The sequence below is a fragment of the Oryctolagus cuniculus genome, chromosome 1 (assembly GCF_964237555.1).
Source record: "Oryctolagus cuniculus chromosome 1, mOryCun1.1, whole genome shotgun sequence".
NCBI lineage: Eukaryota > Metazoa > Chordata > Mammalia > Lagomorpha > Leporidae > Oryctolagus > Oryctolagus cuniculus.
Window position 1 is genome coordinate 100,114,754 of NC_091432.1, and position 24,023 is coordinate 100,138,776.

Genomic DNA, 24,023 nt, shown 5'->3' on the forward strand with positions numbered 1-24,023 from the left:
GACTTTAGAGTGAGGCCTTGTTAGTTTTTCTGCTGAGAGAGGTAGACAATGTTAGTGCTAAAAAGAAGCCTGAAGCAAAAAGAGGAAAGAATTGAAAGGAAGTTACGTTTTCGTCCTTCTCTACTCTGAGAAATAGAAAGCATACTAATTTAACAAGAATTAGAGGCATGGCAGTTGGCCCTAAAAGAACAATGAAATTCCCAAACTGGTACCAGGGACATGAGACCACCCTTACTAGAAAGGGAAAAAGACATGCCAGGCAATTTGGGATTGTCCTGTGATGACAATCCTGTTATAGTAGAGAACCAATAGTGTCATCCTGTGATTTTTCTCACAGTCATCAACATCTCTGGAGTTCAAAAGTACAGTTTAAAATGGCAGATCTGGTGGAGAACAAGATCTGAGGTGTTGGTGACAGTAATCAACCTTGTCGTGTGTCACCCTCGGCTGAGTAGGGAAGGAAGAAAGGCTAATAGACTACAAGTCTCCATTTAATTCCAATACCGTTTAATAAAAATAAGAGGATAGAAGAAGAGGTTTTGATTAGAATGTAGAATTTAAGATTTCCAAGAAGGTGCTGTTTTAGGAGACTATGAATTCTGGAGTATAATCCTTCCTCTGTGTTCCATCTCTAGAATTCATTCTTGGGAAAGCTGTGTAATATCCTTGACCTTCTCTGTCCTAACAGAATTCTATTTAATTCTATCTTAGCACAATGTGGTTGTAATGTAGTACTATATTTTGTAAGGTACTGCTTCTTGGTAGAAAATGAATAAAAGGCATATGAATGATCTTTCTATATTATTTATTTTTTTTAAAGATTTATTTTATTTATTTGAAAGAGTTAACGGAGGGAGGCAGAGCCAGAGAGAGAGATCTTCTATCCTCTGGTTCAATTTCCAAATGACCGCAATAGCCAGAACTGAGTAGATCTGAAGCCAGGAGCTTCTTCCAGATCTCCCAAGGGGCTGCAGGGACCCAAGGACTTGGGCCATCTTCCACTGCTTTCCCAGGCCATAGCAGAGAGCTGGATCAGAAGTGGAGCGCCTGGGACTTGAACCAGCACCCACATGGGATGCCATTGCTGCAGGCCAGGGTTTGACTCCACTGTGCCACAGTGCCAGTCCCTCAATATTATCTCTTAAAACCACATGTGTATATCACAAATGTTGAAGTTTTGTTTAAATTTTAAAATATATTCAATTTAAGTTTTGGACTTTTTAAAATTTTATTTTTAAGAAAGTTTCATTTATATATTTTTAAGATACAATAACAGAGGGAATGAGATAGAGTGAGATCATCCATCAGATAGTTTACTCTCCAGGTGCCTGCAAGAGCTGTGGCTGGACCAGGCTAAAGCCAGGAGCCAGAATTCCATCTTGATCTCCCTTGTGGGTGTCAGGGACCCAAGTACTTGGGCCATCATCCACAACCTTCCCAGGTGCATTAGCAGCAAGCTGAAACAGAAGTGGAGCAGCCTATACTTCAGTCAACACTGTGATATGGGTTGTGGGCATCCCAAGCCATGGCTTAACCTACTGTACCTCAGCACCCACCCCTATTTTTTTCTTTGTAATTAACACATAATTATAGGTTTTATATGATGCTTATAGGCTTATGTGGTCACAATATGATGCTTCTGTACATGCACACTGTGTGTTCTGACCAAATCAGAGTAATTAACATTGCCAGGTCATATCTTTATATTTGAAGTGTTTTAGCTCCTCTCTCCTGGTTCTTCATAAAATACTTAATAGCTTACGGTAAATTGTAGTTACTCTACTATGCTATAGAACACTAGGATTTATTCCTTCTATCCAACTGTGTTTTGGTACCTCTTATCTTGGTACCTCCTTGTCTATACCTGTCTCCCCCCACCCTTCCCAGCTTCTATTAATCACATATTCTAAATTTAGTTTGAGTATATTATATTTGTATTTTCATTTGTTTGAAGAATTTTTTTTCCTCATTGATTTCCTTGATCCATTGTGCATTCAATAGCATGTTTTATTTTGTTGTGGTCAGAGAAGATACATCATATGATTCCAATTTTTTTTATTGTTTTTGAGACCTGGTTTGTTACCTAACATAGGGTTTGTTCTGAAGAAAGTTCCATGTACAGATGAAGAGAGCACATATTCTGTATTGGATAAATTTTTTTTTTTTTTTTTTTTTTTTTTTTTTTTTGACAGGCAGAGTGGACAGTGAGAGAGAGAGACAGAGAGAAAGGTCTTCCTTTTGCTGTTGGTTCACCCTCCAATGGCCGCCATGGCTGGTGCGCTGCGGCTGACGCACCGCGCTGATCCGATGGCAGGAGCCAGGTGCTTCTCCTGGTCTCCCATGGGGTGCAGGGCCCAAGCACTTGGGCTATCCTCCACTGCCTTCCCGGGCCACAGATGAGAGCTGGCCTGGAAGAGGGGCAACTGGGACAGAATCTGGCACCCCGACCGTGACTAGAACCCGGTGTGCCGGTGCTGCTAGGTGGAGGATTAGCCTGTTGAGCCGTGGCGCTGGCCACAAAATGTTCTTTAATCTCTTTTAGGACCATTTCTATATGATATATTTAACATCGGTGTTTTTTTTGTTGATTTCTATTTTAAAAGTTGTTTTATTTATTTGAAAGGCTGAGTGACAGGAAGAGACAGATGGAGAGAGAAAAAAAGAGATCTTCCATATGCTGGTTCACTCCCCAAATGGCTGCAATAGTTAGAGCTGGGCTGGGTCGATGCTAAGAGTGTGGAATTCCATCCAAGTCTGCCACATGGGTGACAGCTGTCCAAGTTCTTGGGCCATCTTTGGCTGCTTGCTCAGGTACACTAGCAGGGAGTTAGATTGGAGCCAAGACTGATCAGAGGGGCTGGCACCGTGGCGTAGTGGGTAAGACCTCAGCCTGCAGTGCCAGCATCCTATATGGGCACTGGTTTGAGTCCCGGCTGCTCCACTTCCAGTCCAGCTCTCTGCTATGGCCTGGGAAAGCAGTTGAAGATGGCTCAAGGCTTTGGGCCCCTGTACCCACATGGAAGACCCAGAAGTAGCTCCTGGCTCCTGACTTTGGATCAGCACAACTCTAGCCATTGTAGCCATCTGTGGAGTGAAACAGCAGATGGAAGACCTCTCTCTCTCTCTCTCTGCCTCTGCCTCTCTGTAACTCTGCCTTTCAAGTAAATAAATGTTTTAAAAATAAATAAATAAAAAGACTGCTCCAATATAGGATCCCAGCATCACAGATAGTGGCTTAACCCACTGTGCCACAATGGCAGGTCCGATTGATTTTTTTTTTTTTGTCTGCTTGATCTGTCCATGTAAAAGTGGTTGAAGCCTACCACTATTGTTGTAGTGAAGCCTTTTCCTTTTTCTAGATTTAATGTTTCCTCTATAAAAATGAATGGTTCCATGATAGATGCATATATATTTACAGTTATACGTCTTTTTGTTGAATTGTTCCCTAAATCATTATCTAGTGACGTTTGTCTCTTTTTTTAAAAACCATTTTCAACTTAAAGTATATTTTATCTGCTTATTTTGGGTTTCTATTTGTGTTGAATATCCTTTTTCATCACTTCAGTCTGTGTGTGTCTGAATTTCTTACATGCTTAGGAAGTCTAATGCATTTACATTTGAGGCCATTGTTGATAGCTTTTTTTGTTGTTATTAGATTTATTTATTTATTTGAAAGGCAGAGTTAGAAAGAGGCAGAGGCAGAGAGAGAGAGAGAGGTCTTCCATTTGATGGTTAACTCCCCAAATGGCTGCAATGGCCAGAGCTGAGCCAATCCAAAGCCAGGAGGCTGGAGCTGCTTCCGGGTCTCCCACGTGGGTACAGGTGCCCAAGGACTTGGGCCATCTTCTACTGCTTTCCCAGGCCATAGCAGAGAGCTGGATCAGAAGTGGAGCAACTAGTACTCAAACCAGTGACCATGTGGAATGCTGGCATCTCAGGTAGTGGCTTTACCTGCTTTGCCATAGCGCCAGCCTCTTGATAGCGTCTGTTGGGTAGAATATTCTTGGCTGGCAGTGAACTTTGAGTTTGTCATTACATTAAGATGTTTTAGCCTTTATGATTTCTGCTAAGAAGACTGGTTTTCATCTAATAGAGCTTCCTTTATATGTGACTTGGTGCTATTCTTTTGCTGTTTTATTATAGAATTCTTTGTCTTGAACTTTTTACAGTTTTACTATAATATACCTAAAAAGGACCTTTATTAATCATATCTGTTTGGATACCTTCCTGGACATGAGTGTCATGTCTTTTGCAAGATTGGTTTTCAGCTGTTACTTCTTCCATGTCTTTATGTCGTTACCTTTCTTATCACCTCCTGGAACCCTCATAATTCAAATTTTTTTTCACATAATTAGTGTCTAATAAGTCTAAGCTTTTGTCATTTTTTTATTTGACCAGGTTATTCCTAAAGACTTGCCTTTCAGTTCACAACCTCTCTTTATTTTTCCTTGATCTAATCTATTAGTGAGGCTTGTAATTATTTTTTTAATTTATTTTTTAATTAATGTAAACATTTAGTGTAACTCGTAGGTAACAATTCTAAGAATATCAGTCCTTCCCTCCTTCCTTTATTTTTTCTTTTAATTTTTGCAATAGCATATTTTTAATTTACTTTATAATCACAGGCTTAATCGTGCACTTAATAAAGAGTTCGGCAGGTAAAAAGTAGAAAGACTGCTGTTTTACAGGAGTATAGACAAGGGTTGTAAATAATGAAATCCCATTTCCATTGTTAGTTTCACTCAAATACATAAAATCATGTTTGCACTCTTTACATTAGCTTCTACAAATCAGAAAAAACATACGATATTTGTCTTTTAGGGTCTGGCTTATTTCAATGTGCATGGTGGCCTCCAGTTCCATCCTTTTTGTTAAAAAAGACAGGATTTCATTCTTTCTCATGACCAAAGTATTCCATTGTGGAGACTTACTTCATGGGGGTGGAGTACCTCCATGGGAGTAAGGTAGTATGGTTTGTTTGACAGTGGGGGCAGGGCACCTCCACAGCAGAGAGCATGCCTGTGTCGGAACCGCAGGCAGGGAGCTGCTCCAGTGGCTCGGGAGGGTGATTGCCCACGGATAGCGGTGCAGCCACAGTGGATTGGGATTGATTTCAGAAGGTGCCATGCTGCAGCCTCCTGGGTGGAAGAGGGTACTACATGATACAGATTTCCCCTCTGGAGCAACGCAGTGGCGCACCCTCCCAAGAATTCCTCCACTGGGCCTGGATCCTGTGGGGTCTGGAGCATTCCCCAGCAGAAGACACTTAGGTGTCTGTGGTGCCAGTGTGGGCTTTCGAGGGCCTTTTCCTTTAGCTTTCCCCGCTTGAGGAAGGCTATCCTAGGTTCAGACTGATTTGGGCTGGGGTGATGGGGCCCTTGATGCAAGGTACTCTGTCCCCCCTTGCCCGTTTGCTGGACCATCTATGGTCTCTCTCCCCAGAATTACACACACTGTATTCCAGCACTCTCCTGAGTATTCTAGCCATATAGTAGTTGTTCTTCATGTCTGATCCTCCTCTGTTCTGGGGGAAGCACATCTAGAGCTTCTAGTCAACATCTTGTCAGAGTGAATCTGCTGCATTTAAAGTGTACCACTCTATTCTGTTCTGCCTCCATTTCTCATATCCAGCAGTGTCTGTGAAATCCACCTCAAATCCAGAGGTAATAATTTCATGATATAATTAATTGGTAAAATATAAACTAAAGGGTTCTTTTTAAAAATGAGTTATTATGGCACTAACAGTTTCAGGGTTGAATTATTTGTTGCCTTTGCAGAGTCCACATGTCATTTGGGAAGAAGGTAAATTAGCTGTCAAACTTCATAATGTCCTTGTGTTTTTTACTTTAGGCGTTGCATTTGAACAGGGTAAAATACTTCCTACTCCTGAAACAGTTCCCTTTAGACTCACCAGAGATATTGTGGATGGCATGGGCATTACTGGCGTTGAAGGTGTTTTCAGAAGGTAAGTGATAAAGGTAAGGGAGGGAAGACAATTTCTGGGGTCAAAATATTTGGATTATAGATTTGTACAGATAGAACTCAATACTAGAATTACATCTCCATGCTTTACCAGTACTGAAGAAAAGACCCTGGTTAAAATGAATGATTGAGGAGCTGGTATTGTGGCATAGTGGGTTAAGCCACTGCCTCCAATGCTGGCAATCCAAATGGGTACCAGTGCAGGTCTCAGCTACTCCACTTCTGGTCCAGCTCCATGTTAATACACCTGGGAAAAGCAGCAGAAGATGGCCCAAGTGTTTGGGCCCTTCATCCACATTGGACACTTGGATGAAGTTTCTGACTCCTGGTTTTGACCTGGCTGTTGGGATTATTTGGGGAGTGAACCAGTGGATGGAATATATTCTCCTTCTCTCCCTCTCTCTTTCCCCTCCTCACTGCCCCCCCTCCCTTAACTCTGCCTTTCAAATCAATAAAAATAAATCTTTGAAAAAAGAAAAGCAATAATAGATGCGACATCCTTCCAGCCATAATGGACTTAACCTAATATGACATTCATACTGTTAATTCAACCTGTTTTGGCTCTGCCAGTGGCCCACCTTTACCTTTAATACCCCTGTGCTGGCTACTCTCTTTTCCAGTCCAAATTTTTTAATATTTTTGATGAATATATAATACTTAAATTTTTATGGGGTATAGCAAACTATTTTAAAACATTTATACAGCATAAACTGATCAAGGGAGGCAGTTGCATTATCTGTTTCCTTAGCTAATGGTCCCCCCACTATGCTTTAAAACACTAGATCTCATTGATTCTAAGTGAATTTTGGTGCCTATTTAGACAGCCTCCTTCTATGTCCTCTTTCTTAATATTTCCCATACTTTAGTAATCACTATTCTCAGTTGAGAGCCACTTTTTAAAACTTGCATATGTGACAGAGATGATGTTGTATTTGTCTTTCTATGTCTGACTTATTTCACTCAACATAATGACCATTAGTTCCATCCACTTTGCTACATATGTCAAGATTTCATTGCTTTTTTTTTATCACCAGATAGTATTCCATTGTATTTATATGTCTTTATCATTTATCTATCAGTGGAAACCTAGGTTGATTCCATATCTTAGCTAATATGTATGCAGCTGCAATGAACATGGAAATGGAGGTATCTTTTTCATATGTTGATTTTATTCTTCTTTGATATATATATGTCCAGAAGTAGAATAGCTAGGTAACATGGTAAATCTGTTATCCTCTGTCTCCTCTCTGTAATTCTGCCTTTTAAATAAATAAGTAAATCTTTTTAAAAAATACTATTTTCTGAAGAACTTCCTTTCTGTTCTCCATAACAGCTATACGAATTTGCATTTCCACCAGCAGTGTATAAGGTATCTCATTACTCCACATGCTTACTAACATTTGTTACTTTTTTTTAATATACTAACCATTCCAACTGGAGTAAGATTAGATAGCTTATTGTAGTTTTTTTTGTTTGTTTCCCCAGAAACTTTTTATTTGAAGGTATACAAACTTCATCTGTTTCATAAATACAACTTTAGGAACATAGTGATTTTCCCACCATACCTACCCTTCCACTTGTACTCCCACCCTTCCTTCTCCTCCCTCTCCTATTCCCATTTTTTTTTAAAAGATATATTTTATTTATTTGAAAAAGTTACACACAGAGATAAGGAGAGGCAGAGAGAGAGAGAGAGAGAGAGAGAGGTCCTCCATCTGCTGGTTCACTTCCCTGATGGCCACAACAGCCAGAGCTGTGCTGATCTAAAGCCAGAAGTCAGGAGCTTCTTCTGGGTCTCCCACACAGGTGCAGGGCCCCAAGGACTTGGGCCATCTTCTACTGCTTTCCCAGGCCACAGCAGAGAGCTGGATCGGAAGTGGAGCAGCTGGGTCTTGAACTGCCGCCCATATGGGATGCTGGCACTTCAGGCCAGGTTGTTAACCTGCTGCGCCACAGCGCCAGCCTCCCCCCCATTTTTATTTTTTTTTAAGATTTATTATTTATTTGAAAGGCAGAGGCACAGAGAGGCAGAGACAGTGAGAAAGAGGTCTTTGATCCACTGATTTATCCCCCAAGTGGGCACAACAACCAGAGCTGGGCCAATCCGAAGCCAGGAGCTCTTTCCGCGTCTCCCATGTGGGTACAGGGGCTCAAGGGCTTGGGCCATCTTCTGCTGCTTTCTCAGGCCGTAGCAAAGAGCTGGATTGGAAGTGAAGCAGCCAGGACTAGAACTGGCACCCATATGGGTTTCCAGCACTGCAAGCAGCGGCTTTTACCCAGTACACCACAATACTGCCCCCCCATTCTTATTTTTTACTAAGACCTATTTTAAATTAATTTTATACATATACGATTAACTCTATAGAGCTCAACAAATAGTATGAAGAAAAAACCTTCCTCAGCAGTTGAGACAAGGACTGTTCAAAGTCATTGCATCTCCAAGTGCCTATTTTACTTCAGTAGATTGCCTTTTAGGTACTCTGTTAGTTACCATAGATTAGGGAGAACAGAAGGTATTTGTTCTGTTGGGATTGACTTATTTCACTAAGTATGATGTTTTCCAGTTTCATCCCTTTTGTTGCAAACAACAGGATTTCATTATTTTTTACTGCTGTGTAGTATTCCATGGTGTACATATCCCATAATTTCTTTATCCAGTCTTCAGTTGACAGACATTTGCACTGATTCTGTATCTTCACTGCAATAAACATGGAGGTATAGCTAACTCTTTGATATGCTGATTTCGTTTCCCTTGGGTAAATTCCCAGGAGTGGGGTGGCTGGGTCACATGGTAGGTCTATATTCAGATTTCTGAGGTATCTCCATGCTGTATTCCACAGTGGCTCCACCAGTTTATATTCTCACCAACAGTGGATTTAGGGTATCTTTTCCCGCACATCCTTGCCAGCATTTGTTTGCTGATTTCCGTATGATCACTTTTGTTTTGATTGCATTTGATTACTACTGATATTTTAACTCTTTGTTGATGAGAACTATTAGGTGCTCATTGTTGGGGATAGACACTACATTTTTGTTTAAAAGGAACTTACGTTCTAGTATAACTTCCTGATAAAAAGTAACTTCAGCTCCTTGTAGCTTTCCCAGCATAGGTCTATATACTCAACTTCTATTGAGGCAGATTCCCATAAAGTAAGCTAATAATTACTACAGTAACCAAAAACAAAGAGTATTGGCAGAGGAATCAGCTGCAGGTCACCTTGAGACTGCTGTACTGCATCCTGCGCAGAATGGCATGGCCAAGCCCAAGATCCACCTGCTCAGTGGTCCAGCTGGAGCCAAGGACCTCATAAGCCCTACATTGAAGTCAGCACTGCATTCATTTGGACCCAGCAGCTGCGTACGACTGTGATTAACATCTTGCTGGTGCGCATGTGCTGTGACTCGCTACCTGTCACACCCTAGAACATTGGCATCATCTGAGCTATTGGCCCTGCCTTCCAGTTTTCTGGAGGTGATTAAGTCTGGAATGAATGTAGCTCATATGAACTTCTCTGCTAGAACTCAGGAGTACCACAAGAATATGCACCCAGGCAGCTTTGCTTCTAACCCCATTCTCTAATCAGCCTGTTGCTGTTGCTGTGGGCATGAAGGGACCTGAGATCCATATGGGCTCATCTAGTGCAGGAGCCCTGCAGAGGTGGGGTTGAAGACGAGAGACACTCTCAGGATCACTCTGGGTAATGGAGAAATGTGCTGAAAACATCCTGTGGCTGGACTACAAGAACATCTACAAGGTGGTAGACGTGGGCAACAGGATCTGTGTTGATAAAGGACTTGGATGTCTTTGAAGATAAAACAGAAAGATGCTGACTTCGTGGTGATGGAGGTGAAGAATGGTGGCTTCCTAGGCAGCAAGAGGGGTCTGAACCTTCCCAGGGCTGTTGTGGACCTGTACACCATGTCAGAGAGGGACATTCAGGATCTGAGTTTTGGGGTATGGCACTGTGCAGTGTTTGCCTGCTTCATCTATAAGGCAGCTGATATCCATGAAGTTGGGAAGGTCTGGATGGAGAGAAAGGAAGGAAAAAGATAACCTGCAAAATTGGAAATTATAAGGAAATTCTGAAGTTTGAAGAGATTCTGGAGGCCATTGATGATATCAGGGTGGCCTCTGATAATCTTGGTTTTGAGATGTTGATGAAGAATTGGCAGTATACCCAGGCTGGGAAGCCTGTTGTCTGCTATACAAATGCTGGAAGCATGATCAAGAAGGCCCACTGTACTGAGGGCTTCATTGTGGCCAGCGTGGTCCTGGATGGAGTGGACTGCATCATGCTGCCTGGAGAGACAGAAGTGACTACCAGCCCCTGGAGGTTTTCTGCATGCTGTACCTGATTACCTGGGATGTAACAACTACATTCTACCATTTGCAGTTACTTAAGGAGTTCTATCACCTAGCATCCATTATCAGCAACCCCACAGAAGCCACTGCCATGGGTGCTTTGGAGGCCTACCTTATGTGCTACAGTTGGGCAGTCATACTGGCCAAGTCTGACAGGTCTGCTCACCATATGGCCAATTACCACCCTTGAGCCCCCCATCATTGCTGTGTCACAAAATCACCAAACAGCTTGCCAGGCCTATCTGTATTAAGACATCTTTGCTGTTGTATGTAAGGACTCCATCCTGGAGATCTGGGATGAGGATGTGAACCTTTGGGTGAACTTGGCCATGAATGTTGGCAAGGCCCAAGGCATCTTCAAGAAGAGAGTTGTGGTTATGCTGACTGGGTGACAGCATGGTTCCAGCTTCACCATCAGCAATGCATGTGTTGCCTGTATCCTGATGGTCAGCATCCCATTCCCTTCCCAAAACCATTCATTAGGGCAGCAGTGCTTGTGGTGCCCCCTTAGGGCTGTAGTGTGGACAGGTATGCCAAGACACTAGGAAATATGACATCAGCCCCCATGAAACATAGCTGTTCTGAAAGAAGGCACAAGTAGTTCTACCAATAGCCTGCTGCCCATCCTGTGATCCCCTGGAAGCTGGGACAGAGCAGGACTGCATTGCCCAAAGCCCCAGAGCTTATATCCAGAGGTCAGAGCACACTCCTTGGTGCTCTGTGTTCAGTTCCTATGAAATACAGATACCCAGAGAACTCCTGACTACCTGGGGTCGTAAGACACTGCACCTTAGGATTGGGCAGTGGGTCCATTTGAAGCAGACTTAGAATCTGGTCCAACTCTGATGTTGTGCTTGCACATGCTCCCCACTCCACTCAGTTGTCTGCCAACAAACATCACCTCCACCTTCCATTTTTTCCCATAAGCTGTTTCCAGACCTGTTGCTCTACAGCTTGCCTGTATGAATTAAGAACAGATGTTTCATAGTAGTATCGTTATAAATGCTAGGCTTATGAAATATTTATGTGTGTGTTCATTTCAGAAGAGAGTCCATCCTGCCTAGTGTTCTGCCTTTTGATACATATTTGAGAATTATTAATATGAATAGTCTCAGCATACCACACTTGAGTGTCAAAATATTAAATACTAATATTTAATCAAATCATTAATTAAAATTTAATTAAAAATATTGCTGTGTAACAGGGTCAATATTTATATTGTGTTTTACTCTGCAGATGCTGTGAGAAAACAATGGAAGTAATGAGAAATTCTCAGGAAACTCTGTTAACCATAGTGGAGGTAAAGTATAAGCAATTTTTTGATTTTGTTATCCAGACTTTCTTGTTAGGAACTTACTGATGTGAAGAGCACAGCTTCATTTTAATATGGAATGGTGCCCTGCAGCAGAGGGATAAGGTGCACAATAAGCATTTTCACACACAAAAAAATACTGGTTTTAGGGGTGGATGTTTGGCCTAGTGGTTAAGACGCCAGTTCTTTTGTAGTATAACAGGTTCAAATTCCAGCTCACCTCCCAGTTCTAGCTTTCTGCTGAGGTGTACCCCGGAAGGCAGCGTATGATGGCCCAGTTAGTTGAGTTTAGGCCACCCAAAGGGAAGACCCACATTAAGTTCCCAGCGCACATCTTCAGCCTGTTCCAGTAGTGGCTTTTGTAGTCATTTTAGGTGTAAACCAGTGGATGAGAGTATACCTTTCAAATTTTTTTAAAGTAATTAGTTTGAGAATTCCTCCATTTCCCTCAAGTTTCTTGAGTGTTACAGCATGGTAAGTATCTTCTAGTCTTTAATACATAAATCTATACTTTAACATCCTAAAAATCTCATGGTATTTTCAGGATGGTTTTCATCAGAAATCAGTCTTTATCTTCTCTTTCCCTGCGTCGGTTCAGATGGAGATCAAAGTATCAGCAACATTATTAGAGGAACATGGCTCACAAGTGAGGGCCATGCTGGCTTAGTCCTGATGCTCCCTCGCTGTCTCTCTGCTGTCTTCACTACGGGACAGCTCACCTTAAGCCTAACTAGTAAACAAAATTCTTTTGCTCTTAAACACCAGAGCAGTTAGTTGTTCTGAACATCCAAAATCAAAATTCCCTCATGACCTCATTTTCTATAATTTGACCTAAAGTCACTTGCTCTATCCATGTCAATTTTTTTTTTGGAATCCCAGTTGTATTCTGCACATATATCTCAAGATCCCAATGATGGCCTCAGATTTTGGCGTGGAGGAGATTCTGGTAAATTATACTCCTTTTTTCTCTACCCAAATTTGGGACTAATTAAAAGAGCCTTAGGAGTAAGGTAGAGATCAGAGAGTTGAGTTTGTTATTACTAAAACAAGTTTTACTGCAGAACATGACTTAGGGGTGAGGTCTGATTATTGCTAGTGCTCTTCTCCCAGTGCTAACACCTCTTCTGTTTCTTGGCACAGCACAGTAAATGGAGAATTGGGGCCTACAAATGCCCTTAACCTTGACTACCCTGGTCAAGAGTAGACAGTGCTTACCTCCTCTCAATAGATGGATTTCACTCAGTCAGGAAACATGGATCAAGGGATGTCACTCCCCACCTTAGGGAGTGAATTCAGGATGGGATGAAAAGCCTAGAATATTAAAGTTAATGTTGTGGCTTCCTCCACAGAGAAACATGAAGTGTGTGTAATAAGCAGCTATGCCTCTCCCATCAATTACCATGACACTGGTGCTATTTCTAAATAAATGATTAAAAAGCACTTTTTAACTATCTATGTTGTGTTTAGGTCCTGCTGTATGATCCACTCTTTGACTGGACCATGAATCCTTTGAAAGCTTTGTATTTACAACAGAGGCCCGAAGACGAAACTGAGTTCCAGTCCACTCCCAATGCAGATGACCAAGAATGCAAACGGAATCTGAGGTGAGCAGTATTTTAGGAAGGAAGTTGTTTACATTTTAGTTTCAAAGTCCTCTAAACTGTTTCCCCTCATTGAAACCTTTGTTTTTTTCATTAGTGACATTGACCAAAGTTTGAACAAAGTGGCTGAACGTGTCTTGATAAGACTTCAGGAGAAACTAAAAGGAGTGGAGGAAGGCACTGTGCTCAGTGTGAGTGGACAAGTGAACTTGCTTATCCAGCAGGCCATGGACCCCAAAAATCTCAGCCGACTTTTCCCAGGTTGGAAAGCTTGGGTGTGACTGACCTTCAGATTATGAATTATCCTGGAATTCAACTTGTAGAAGTCATATTTCGGGCTTTATTTTTAATCTGCCCACAGAATTTGCATAAGGATAAGTATTTTTAAATGAACATTTTTGCAGTGTCTATTTTAATCCTCGATTCAAAGACCATCCAAAGATGGTATACAGCAGATACTGTTGTTCTGCCTTCATGCTTTACTGGTAAGCTAAACACTGGTTTCTTCTCAAGTGCGTATTTGTATCCTTTACAGTAGAATCATTGACGTTTGCATTAGTTTGAAAGCAATGGAAATGAGAGTGACAGTTTCTCCTTTAGTATAAATTGGAACAAGTGTATATACTGTAACTGTGAGATCGATTTTGAAACTTGTTCTCCAGATATTATGTATGATAAGTTAATTGTCAGTATAAAAAAGGACTTTATATTTGTAACTGTACCATAGTAAAACTACATTAAAAACAATTTGAAAATGGAGTGCTGTCTGTGAAACAGATTTTTTTTTTTTCTTTTTTGACAGGCAGAGTGGACAGTGAGAGAGAGAGAGAGAGAAAGGTCTTTCTTTGCCGTTGGTTCACCCTCCAATGGCCGCCACGGCCAGCGTACTGCGCTGATCTGATGGCAGGAGCCAGGTACTTATCCTGGTCTCCCATGGGGTGCAGGGCCCAAGCACCTGGGCCATCCTCCACTGCACTCCCTGGCCACAGCAGAGAGCTGGCCTGGAAGAGGGGCAACCGGGACAGAATCCGGCGCCCCGACCAGGACTAGAACCCGGTGTGCCAGCACCACAAGGTGGAGGATTAGCCTAGTGAGCCATGGCGCCAGCCTGAAACAGATTTTCAATAGGTAGGAAGATCACGCAGTGTTACTAAACGCTGGATTTACAGCTTTCAAAGACACAGTGTCTGTATTTTTTTAATGTATATTGAACTGATCATAATCTCCTTAAGGCCTTCTATGGCATCAGATTCTTTCTGTGATGACTTTCTATATCTTAATATAATCATTTTAACATTCATTGGAAATCTTTCAAAAATTAATAGATTGAAGAAGAAATGAAAATTATTTTCCTAATATCTAGTGTTTTTTAAACTAAAATTCCTTTTATGTCATAGATATTGTAGTTTCATTAACTCAAATGTCTGCTGTTTACCCACTCAAAATTCCTTAAGAAAATTCCTACTGAACTGGAATAAGAGCAATACCTTCCAGATGAATTTAATGTCTGTTTTAAAAATTTTATTTGAGAGATAGAGTTACAGACAGAGGGAGGGAGAGACAGAGAAAAAGGTCTTCCATGTATTGGTTCACCCTCCAAATGGCTGCAATGGCCAGAGCTGGCTGATCTGAGCCAGAAGGCTCTTTTGAGTCTTCCAGATAGCTGCAGGAGCCTAGGCACTTGGGCCATCTTCCACTGCTTTCCCAGGCCGGAAGCAGAGCTGGATTGGAAAAGGAGCAGCCAGGATACAAACTGGTAATGAAAGACCAATCTTATTTTAATTTCTTGGTTTCAGCATTTTGGTTTCTAGACCTCAGGAGTGGCATAGAGTACTGAGACACGACTGTCTTGTGCCAGAGCAGATGCACTTCACGCATTATATCCCTGTCCTGGTGCACAGGATATTTTCTTGATACCTTTTTCACTAAAGGTAGAACCCTGTGTGTGTGTCTGAGCTTCATGGTGAGGGAAGAGCATATAGTGTCTACACTCTCTGCCTTTGCAAGTTCAGTGTTCTCCATGTAGATGTTAAAGCTGAAAGTTGCAGGGCATTGAGATTGGTAAATTGTGCCAGGACAGGAACAGCATCATCATAGGTATTTTCTTCTCTGGTGTTCAGTTCCCTCATTTTGAACTCTAAACATACCCCTAACTTTGTATTTAAGAGAATGTTTCTTATACTTTATCTAACATTTCTATGTTTTTTTGGTAGGGAACAATTAGGAGTCTATTCTGATATATAGCTAGAAGTGGAACACTTTCCTATCTTCCATACTATTATCTTGGCATAGAGTATTCCAAAAAAAATTGTTTATGAAAATAAACTTTTAAGTCCATTTTCCATGAACTTAGTATAAATCTATCCTTCACCTGTAGGTAACTGTAATGGATGAACTTGTTTCTTCTTTGTTTCCTGAATTTTTTTTTATTTTTAACTGTCAGTGGCAAACACTTGTATCTGATCTCCACAACTTTCTGGACTATGACTATCTTGGTTTGGTTTCTAAAGATCTATTCTGAAAATTACTTTGCATTCAAATGACAAACTTCACTTATCTTCTTAAACCGCCTAAATGAATAGCTTGTATTAATCGGTAGTTTTGTTACTGTAGTGAATCAAGGGATGTAATAAGTTTAGAATGTATTTAATAAACCTTGAAACCTTCATGGATGAAATAAATTATCACCCAGGTGATAAGTTCTTGCTAGTTGCTAGTTAATGCATTCAAGGAGCTTTGGATGGCATTCGTTTTCTCTTCAGTCTTAAATAGAATAGGAAAGGAGTCTTCCAGCACTCTGATACTCTTTTCAGTGGATTTGAAAAATTCACCAGAATTGCAGATATCATAAATGGATTTAAGATTATAAAAGAAGTAACTGAGAAAGCAATATTACTGGGAACAAGTGAGGAGTAATTTGTAAACTGAACACCTGACATAAATGAAACATCTCTATTCCTTACAACAAAAGTCATTAACTTTAATGATGTTACCTAATTTACACCTGGAGGAAGTGAAGTTTGTAGAAATAAGGAAATTTGTGATCAGAACAGAGTAAATTGCAAGTAAAATACAGACATAAAAAGTATATGACTTAAAAAATTTTCAGGTGAAAAGAATACAGATTTCAGATTTCATACAAGGCCAGTGAAAAGTCAGAGAAGCTTCCAGAAAAGCTAGTAAGTTACATATTGCTTGACTGATAGCCCTCCTACTTTGCTCTGTGCTTGTCAGAGCTCCTGAAAGTACATATATATAGGTACATAAGTACATACTATCTTGACCATGGATTTAATACTATATGCACTTACACATGTTTATGGACTAAAGCAAAGAAGAAAAGTCTTGGACTTTGTAAAGAATACAAGGGGCTAGTCTTTTCAGAAGCAGAAAGCCAGTATACTGTTTGAAAATATGGAGATATGTACTATTTCAAGTGTTTTGACTATACCTTAATGAAATTGTGTCAATTTATCATCATTGAATGTATGTGATTACTACACTGTTAATCTGTTAAGAACTTTTATGAATAAAGATTCTAAAACAAAGTGTAGTAGGACTCACCTGTTTTATTGAGTGTTCTTTGGGCCAGGCATGAAGCTGATTCCCAAGGAGACAACACTGAGTGAGTCAGGCATGGTCTGCCTGTGTAGAGTTCACTTTCCAGGTAAGATAATGCAGTGTGGGGCCGGCGCTGTGGCATAGCAGGTAAAGTCACCACTTGCAGTGTCAGCAGCCCATGTGGGTGCCGGTTCAAGTCCCGGCTGCTCCACTTCCGATCCAGCTGTGTGCTGTAGCCTGGGAAAACAGTAGAAGGTGGCCCACATCCTTGGGCCCCTGCACCCACGTGGGAGACTCGGAAGAAGCTCCTGGCTCTTAGCTTCTGATCAGCACAGCTCTGGCCATTGCGGCCAGTTGGGAAGTGAACCAGTGGATGGAAGACCTCTCACTCTGCCTCTCCTCTCTCTGGGTAACTCTGTCAAATAAATAATATTAAAACAAAAAAAAAAGATAATGCAGTGTGAACTGGGAGCCCACTACTTAGGGCCAATAGGTATCCTGCTTCACAGTCTCAATATTCTAGTTCTTTTTCCTGCTTGCCTCAAAGGCAAATGGCTATTATTTTGAGGGGCTTCAAAAGTATTACAGGTCACATTTCTAAGGTCTAAAAGAATATAATAGTTACAGAGATTCTGGTATCCTAAATGGGAAATTTACTTTCCATCAGTTTAACATTTTTAAAATAAATAAATGCAACCCCCTTCATAGTTTCAAGCTGTTTGGTATAGTTTCTGAAAAAGTGAATTTTATATTTATAAAGTCAAAATGTTCACAACGACTGGATTCAGAACTTAGTAAGTAAAGATCACATATAATAGGAATTATCCCTTGAAAAAACTGTTAGTAAAGCACAGCATACATAGTTTTATGTGCAACAGTATGTAAAAGTATGTACTTTCATGGTATATGAATCGGGAACCATAATTCCCAAACAAGGGTGATTTTGCTTTATTTTTCAATTATCATGTAAACTAAAATTTGCTATTCTGGTGGTGGAAGATCGCTATATACTTCATGAATAAAAAAGCAGAAATACTCAGGAAATATTGGCAAATCAATTTCATCAATATAAAAACAATACATTATGACCAAATGGTTTTATTCCAAGAATGCAAGGTTGACTTGTTATTTGAAAATCAATTTAAGCTAACAGAGTCAAGCCCTATGATCATGTCAGTAGATGCTAAGAAAGAATATGACAGAGGAGGATAGCACTGTGTTTTTGTGGTAAAACATTCCATATGGGTACCAGTTCCATTCCAGATGGCTCCACTTCCAATCCAACTCCCTGCTAATGTGCCTGGGAAAGCAGTGGAAGATGGCCCAAGTGCTTGGGCCCCTGTACCCACCTGCAAGACCCAGAAGAGGCTCCTGGCTTCTGACTTGAAATTGGCCCAGCCCCAGGCATTTGGGGAGTGAACCAGTGGATGGAAAGCTCTCCCTCCCTTCTCTCTCTCTGCCTTTCAAATAAATGAGTATATCTTTAAAAAAATTATGATGTAATTCAACATTCATTCATGATAACATTTATCAAAACAGGAGTAAAAGAATATCTTCAATTGAAACTACATCTTTGAAAACCTTACAGCTCATGTCATACTTACTGATGAAAGACTAATGGTTTTTTTACCTAAGATCAGAGAGACAAAACAAAGATGCCACTCCTGCCACTTCTATTCCACACTTTGCCTCACTTCAAAACTAAAAACTCAGTAAAGAGAAAGTAATAAATGACATACCTTTAAAAAAAAAAAAAGTTTATCTTCAGTTGTACATGATATGATCACTTAAGCTCTAAATCCTACAAGTTAAAGTCAAGTGGTAAAGGGCAAAATACACAGCATCAACATCATTTCTGTATACTAGCAATGAACAACTTGAGAAAAGTTTAAAAACAAAAATGTAAAATACTTGGGCATACTTTTTTTTTAAAGGTTTACTTATTTATTTGAAAGTTACACAGAGGGAGAGGAGAGAGGTCTTTCACCTGCTGGTTCATTCCCTAGATGGCTGCAATGGCCAGAGCTGTGCCAATACGAAGCCAGGAGCTAGGAGTTTCTTCTGGGTCTCTGATGTGGGTGCAGGGGCCCAAGGACTTGGGCCATCTTCTACTGCTTCCCCAGGACAGCAGAGAGCTGGATCGGAAGTGGAGCAGCTGGGACTCGAGCCGGTGCCCATATGGGATGCTGGCACTGCAGGCGGCAGTTTTACCCCTTACACCACAGCACCGGCTCCAGGGCATAATTCTTGTAAAGTAGCTGCATTACCAGTACACTGAAAATTATAGGGGCCAGCTCTATGGCTTGGCAGGTAAAGCTGCCGCCTGCCATGCTGGCATCCCATAAGGGTGCCAGTTCGAGTCCCAGATGCTCCACTTCCAAACCAGCTCTGCTATGGCTTGGGAAAACAGTGGAAGATGGCCCAAGTCCTTTGGCTTGTGCACCCAAGTGGGAGACCAGGAAGAAGCTCCTGGCTCCTGGCTTTGGATTGGCTCTGCTCCAGGCATTGCAGCCATTTGGGGAGTGAACCAGTGGTGGAAGACCTCTATCTGCCTCTGCCTAAAACACTGCTGAGAAAAGCCTAAATTTACAAATTTGTACTACATTCATCAAGTGAAAGACTCAAGGCTAAGATAGCAGTTCTCCCTGAATTGGCATGTATGTTATGTATGGAATCAATCCTAACAGATTCCAGTTTTGACAGTATTACTTTGATTACAAAACAAGACACGGACACAAAAAAAAATTGTAGATCAATATGCCTGATGAATATAGATGCAAAATAATTCAAAATATTAGTCAAACCCAACAACAGATCAAAAAATACAATTCACCATGATCAAATAGGATTCACCCCCAGTATGGGACAGCATATGCACATCAGTAAATGTGATTCATCAACAGACTGAAGAATAAAAATAGTGATCACCTGAGTAGACACAGAAAATAACAATCAGTATCCACATGGACCCTGAACACACTAGAAGGACTATACCTCAACATCATGAAGGTTTTGTTAATGACAAACCCATACCACTATCACATTGAAGAGATAAAGCATTTCCTCTAATATCTGGAACAATACTAGTATTCGACACAGTACCATTAGTTTTAGCTAGAGCTATTAGGCAAGAGAAATAAGAGTTATAAAAATAGGAAAGGGGAAGTCAAAAGATCACCGCAGATGACATGATCCTATCTGTTGACTTTTCATTGCTTTAAAAAAAAAAAAGATTTATTTGAAAGGCAGACTTACAGAGAGACAGAGGCAGGGAGAGAGGTCCGCTGGTTCACTCCCAGATGGCTGCAGCGGCTGGAGCTGTGCCGATCCGAAGCCAGGAGCCTCTTCCAGGTCTCCCTCATGGGTGCAGGGCCCCAAGGACTTGGGCCATCTTCCACTGCTTTCCCAGGCCATAGCAGAGAGCTGGATCAGAAGTGGAACATCTGAGACTCAAACTGGTACCCATATGGGATGCCAACGTGGCAGGCGGCAGCTTTATCCACTACGCCACAGCGCTGGCCCCACTTTTCATTGCTTTTAAAATGAGAGAACTTCTTTGGGAAAGAAAAGGTTTGTTTCAGCTTATCCTTGGAAGACTACAGTTCAGGATCAGGCAGCCCTGTTTGTTGTGGGGTATAGGGTAGGGTTCCCAACTGGACTTATTCCAAGTTCTTGTCTTAAGAGATCAATTCAAAAGTGCAAGTATGAGAACAGTGTTTATTTTAGAAGATTAAAGAGCACACCTTCAACCATGACTGCAGGTAGCCTCATGAGGATAAACACCTCACCTCAGTTCAGTCACTGCCTTTATAAAGTGGGGGGTGGTGCCCTTGTTGAATATACAAATGGGGTGGTGGTGTTTGGGTGAGGCTTAGTATGCCTGATCATCTCTGGGAGGATTTCTGGCTTCTCCATGAGGAACTCGGCATATATGTGCACATCATGGCATTTTCTTCATGATGAAGGCAACACATGCATCATGGGAAAGTGGGTGTACTACACTGGCATCTGAGGAAGTGGTGTTAATTTTACTAAGACAGGGCTAAGGCACAGACTGAGAAACCTCTCAGCTCTTTTGTTCGCTAACTCTGCCTAGCCCATTAGTCCAGCTTCTGTGAAAGGCTGATCATGGTGGGTGCATAGACGTGATCACACGGTGAACCAAAGAGCAGAGAACCCAGGCCAGACCTGAACTCAAGTAATAATCAGCCCTCTCCCTAGATCCACCCTCTGAGGACATACCCTCAATAACTCAAAGATCTCCCACTGGCCCTGCCTCCTAACCACGTAACTAGATCAAATTTCCACCCTTAATCCAGCCATTAGCATTATGACATTAATGTTAAAACATCTGCTTGGGTTTTGTGAGGACAAGTCCTAGTGTACCCATTGAGAGTGAAATGGTGCCATTTTCCTAAGCCCAGCTTGGCTTACTAGAAGTCAGGTGACCAAGTGGCCCAGTCACAAGCATCAGCTCCACTCCTACCCTAACAGGATTTGCTGCTCCCACCTCCTTACCTCTGCAAAGCTATATAGGTCCTGTTATCCCAGTACAGGCTGCTGTTCTCTCATGCAGGGGGAGGCAGCCTTCAGGTTTCCCCCACCCAACAATAAACCTTTTCCCTTACTCCAGTGTTTGTTGTGTTTCATGGTGGCCTTTCCTTTCACCCATAACAGTCTACCCCTGGCTCCCTAAAATTCATGTCCACCTGTACAACAACCAATCAACTCCATTCCCGAAAGTCTTAGTTCAGCTTTAAAGATCTATAGTCTCATCTGAGGCTCAAAGCATGCCGCCTTAGCTGTGAACCTCTGTAATCAAAGACAAATTACTTCCAAGATAACAATGATGAAGCAAAGGTAGTATACATTTGTATTCTAAATGGGCAAGACAAGGAAATAGGATTAGTGGAACCAACACAACCAAAACCCACAGGACAAAAAGTAAGTCTTAAAGTTGTATGTCAGGTATCCTGGACACCATGTTGGGGCCTGAGCTCCCAACAGCTCGGGCAACCCGTCCCTACAGCTTTGTGGGACGCAGCCCATACTTCATCTCTGCAGCTCCGTTAAGCATTGCCCTGGTAGAAGTTGCTTGTACTGGCTCCACCCTGGAACTTATCTCTGTCTTTGCCCCCAGTGTGTCCAAAACATCCTGTGAAATCGAGGTGGAAGCCTTCATACCTCCATGGCCGTGTTCTTGGCCAGTGTAGCTGGCTGCACACTAAGGTCTGTGGCCATCCCCGGCTGACCTGCCACACTGCTTGTGGCTTTTCTTGGCAAGGGTCTCACATCACTGGCACCACTACTATTTTGGGGTTTCCTCTGCAGTTCTGAAGTGGGGGAGGTGGGGTTTTTATTATTCCAGGTCCTTGCCTTCTGCTTACAGAAGCATTCTAAGTACAGGCACGTACATGGTGCACAAACTACTAACGTCTTTTAAGGTAAGATAACAACACTTGTGTGGGCAGGCATAGTTGAGTGGAGAGGGAGAAAAGGTGTGGAGGAGGGGAAGCAAAGAGAAGGAAAGCAGCTTAGCACCTCCTTTAGTCTTGGTCTCCAATGACACAGGGACAAGCATCTCCCAGCACCTTTTTTATGAGGTAGTGTAGTCTCCTGGGAGCTTTTTGGTACTGCCATAAAATTCCACCCCACAGGGCTTAATACACACACTTAGGTGGCAACTTTTCTCCAGATCCTTGATGAAACAAAGCATCCCTGGAGAGGTGAGGGAGGGCTGACTGACAAGTAGGATAGAATTACATGGGGCAGGGGACTTGGCATTTGTGACCTGGAGTTCAGCCAGCTACCTTATCCCTGATCAGCTCCACTGTCACAGCTCCACAGAGGAGCAAGCAGGACAAGCAAGGTGCCCTGGGGCTCCTTCCTGATGGGATCCACTCTGGGAAATCTTTGAAACAAATTTGTACTTCTCTACCTCTCTGCCTTCAAGACCTCCGAAATGCCTTTTCTGTCTTTTTACCATGGATACATTGCTTCCCATTACCTAAACTTATTCTTTAGTGAGCAATTTATGGTGTTTTCCTGTCCTAAACACATGGTTTTCTTTTTACTCCTTCTCTGACCAAGCCGCAAGTTTTCTAAGTCTTTGTGCTATGTTCCCCTCTGCTCCCAACTCTCAGTGTAAAGCACACCAAGACTATCCATCAACATGCATGCCACAGCCTGAACACCTGAAATCTCTACCAAACAACCCAGAGGACTTTTAGTTCCGCTTCCCAATCAGATCCTCATTTCCATCTGAATCCTCATCAGCATAGCCTTTTTCACATTTCTACCAGTAGCCTGGTCTTCTGCACTCTCATCAGAATTGCCTGTTACACTCAGCTTATAACGCGGTAGGCTTTCTCAAATTTCCTCCTCCAAACTTTCCCAGTAAACTAACTCCAGAGACTCCCCCACATCTTCAGAAACAGTTAATAGCATCAGCACCGCTCCTGGTACCAATCTTCTTTATTATTCTGGTTTTTGTTACTTTAACTAAAATACTTGAAAAAAGGTAATCTGATCCATTGCTGGTAGGAATGTAAACTGGTGCAACCATTGTGGAAGGCAGTATGGAGACACATCAGAAATCTGAATATAGAGCCGGCGCCGTGGCTCAATAGGCTAATCCTCCACCTTGCGGCGCCGGCACACCGGGTTCTAGTCCCGGTTGGGGCGCCGGATTCTGTCCCGGTTGCCCCTCTTCCAGGCCAGCTCTCTGCTATGGCCAGGGAGTGCAGTGGAGGATGGCCCAGGTGCTTGGGCCCTGCACCCCATGGGAGACCAGGAAAAGCACCTGGCTCCTGGCTCCTGCCAGGATCAGCGCGGTGCGCCGGCTGCAGCGGCGGCCATTGGAGGGTGAACCAGCGGCAAAGGAAGACCTTTCTCTCTCTGTCTCTCTCTCACTGTCCACTCTGCCTGTCAAAAAAAAAAAAAAAAAAAAAAAGAAATCTGAATATAGACCTACCGTATGATCCAGCCATCCCACTCCTGGGAATTTACCCAAACCAAAAGAAATCAGTATATAAAAGAGTTACCTGTATCTCCCCATGTTCACTGCAGCACAATTCACAATAGCTAAGATATGATATCAACCCAGCTTATTATCAACTATTGACTGGATAAAGAAATTATGGTATATATACACTATGAGTACTATTCAATTGTAAAAAAAAAAAAAAATGAAATCCTGTCCTTT

General features: G+C 41.9%; 1 protein-coding gene and 1 pseudogene across 6 annotated transcripts in view; both read left to right on the plus strand.

Annotated features, from left to right (window-relative positions):
* The window catches only part of ATM (ATM serine/threonine kinase), a 154,485-nt gene extending 137,679 nt beyond the window's left edge, over nucleotides 1–16,806 (plus strand). For all 6 annotated transcript variants that reach the window (XM_051819893.2, XM_008261832.4, XM_051819896.2 and 3 more), the window contains 4 exons: nucleotides 5,851–5,965; nucleotides 11,582–11,645; nucleotides 13,125–13,261; nucleotides 13,356–16,806. In XM_051819893.2, coding sequence (XP_051675853.1) covers nucleotides 5,851–5,965; nucleotides 11,582–11,645; nucleotides 13,125–13,261; nucleotides 13,356–13,539 — 500 coding nt within the window. In that variant the 3' untranslated portion in view covers nucleotides 13,540–16,806. The remainder of the gene's footprint in view (nucleotides 1–5,850; nucleotides 5,966–11,581; nucleotides 11,646–13,124; nucleotides 13,262–13,355) is intronic.
* Nucleotides 9,536–10,875, plus strand: LOC138850569 (pyruvate kinase PKM pseudogene; annotated as a pseudogene).
* Nucleotides 16,807–24,023: the final 7,217 nt, after the last annotated feature.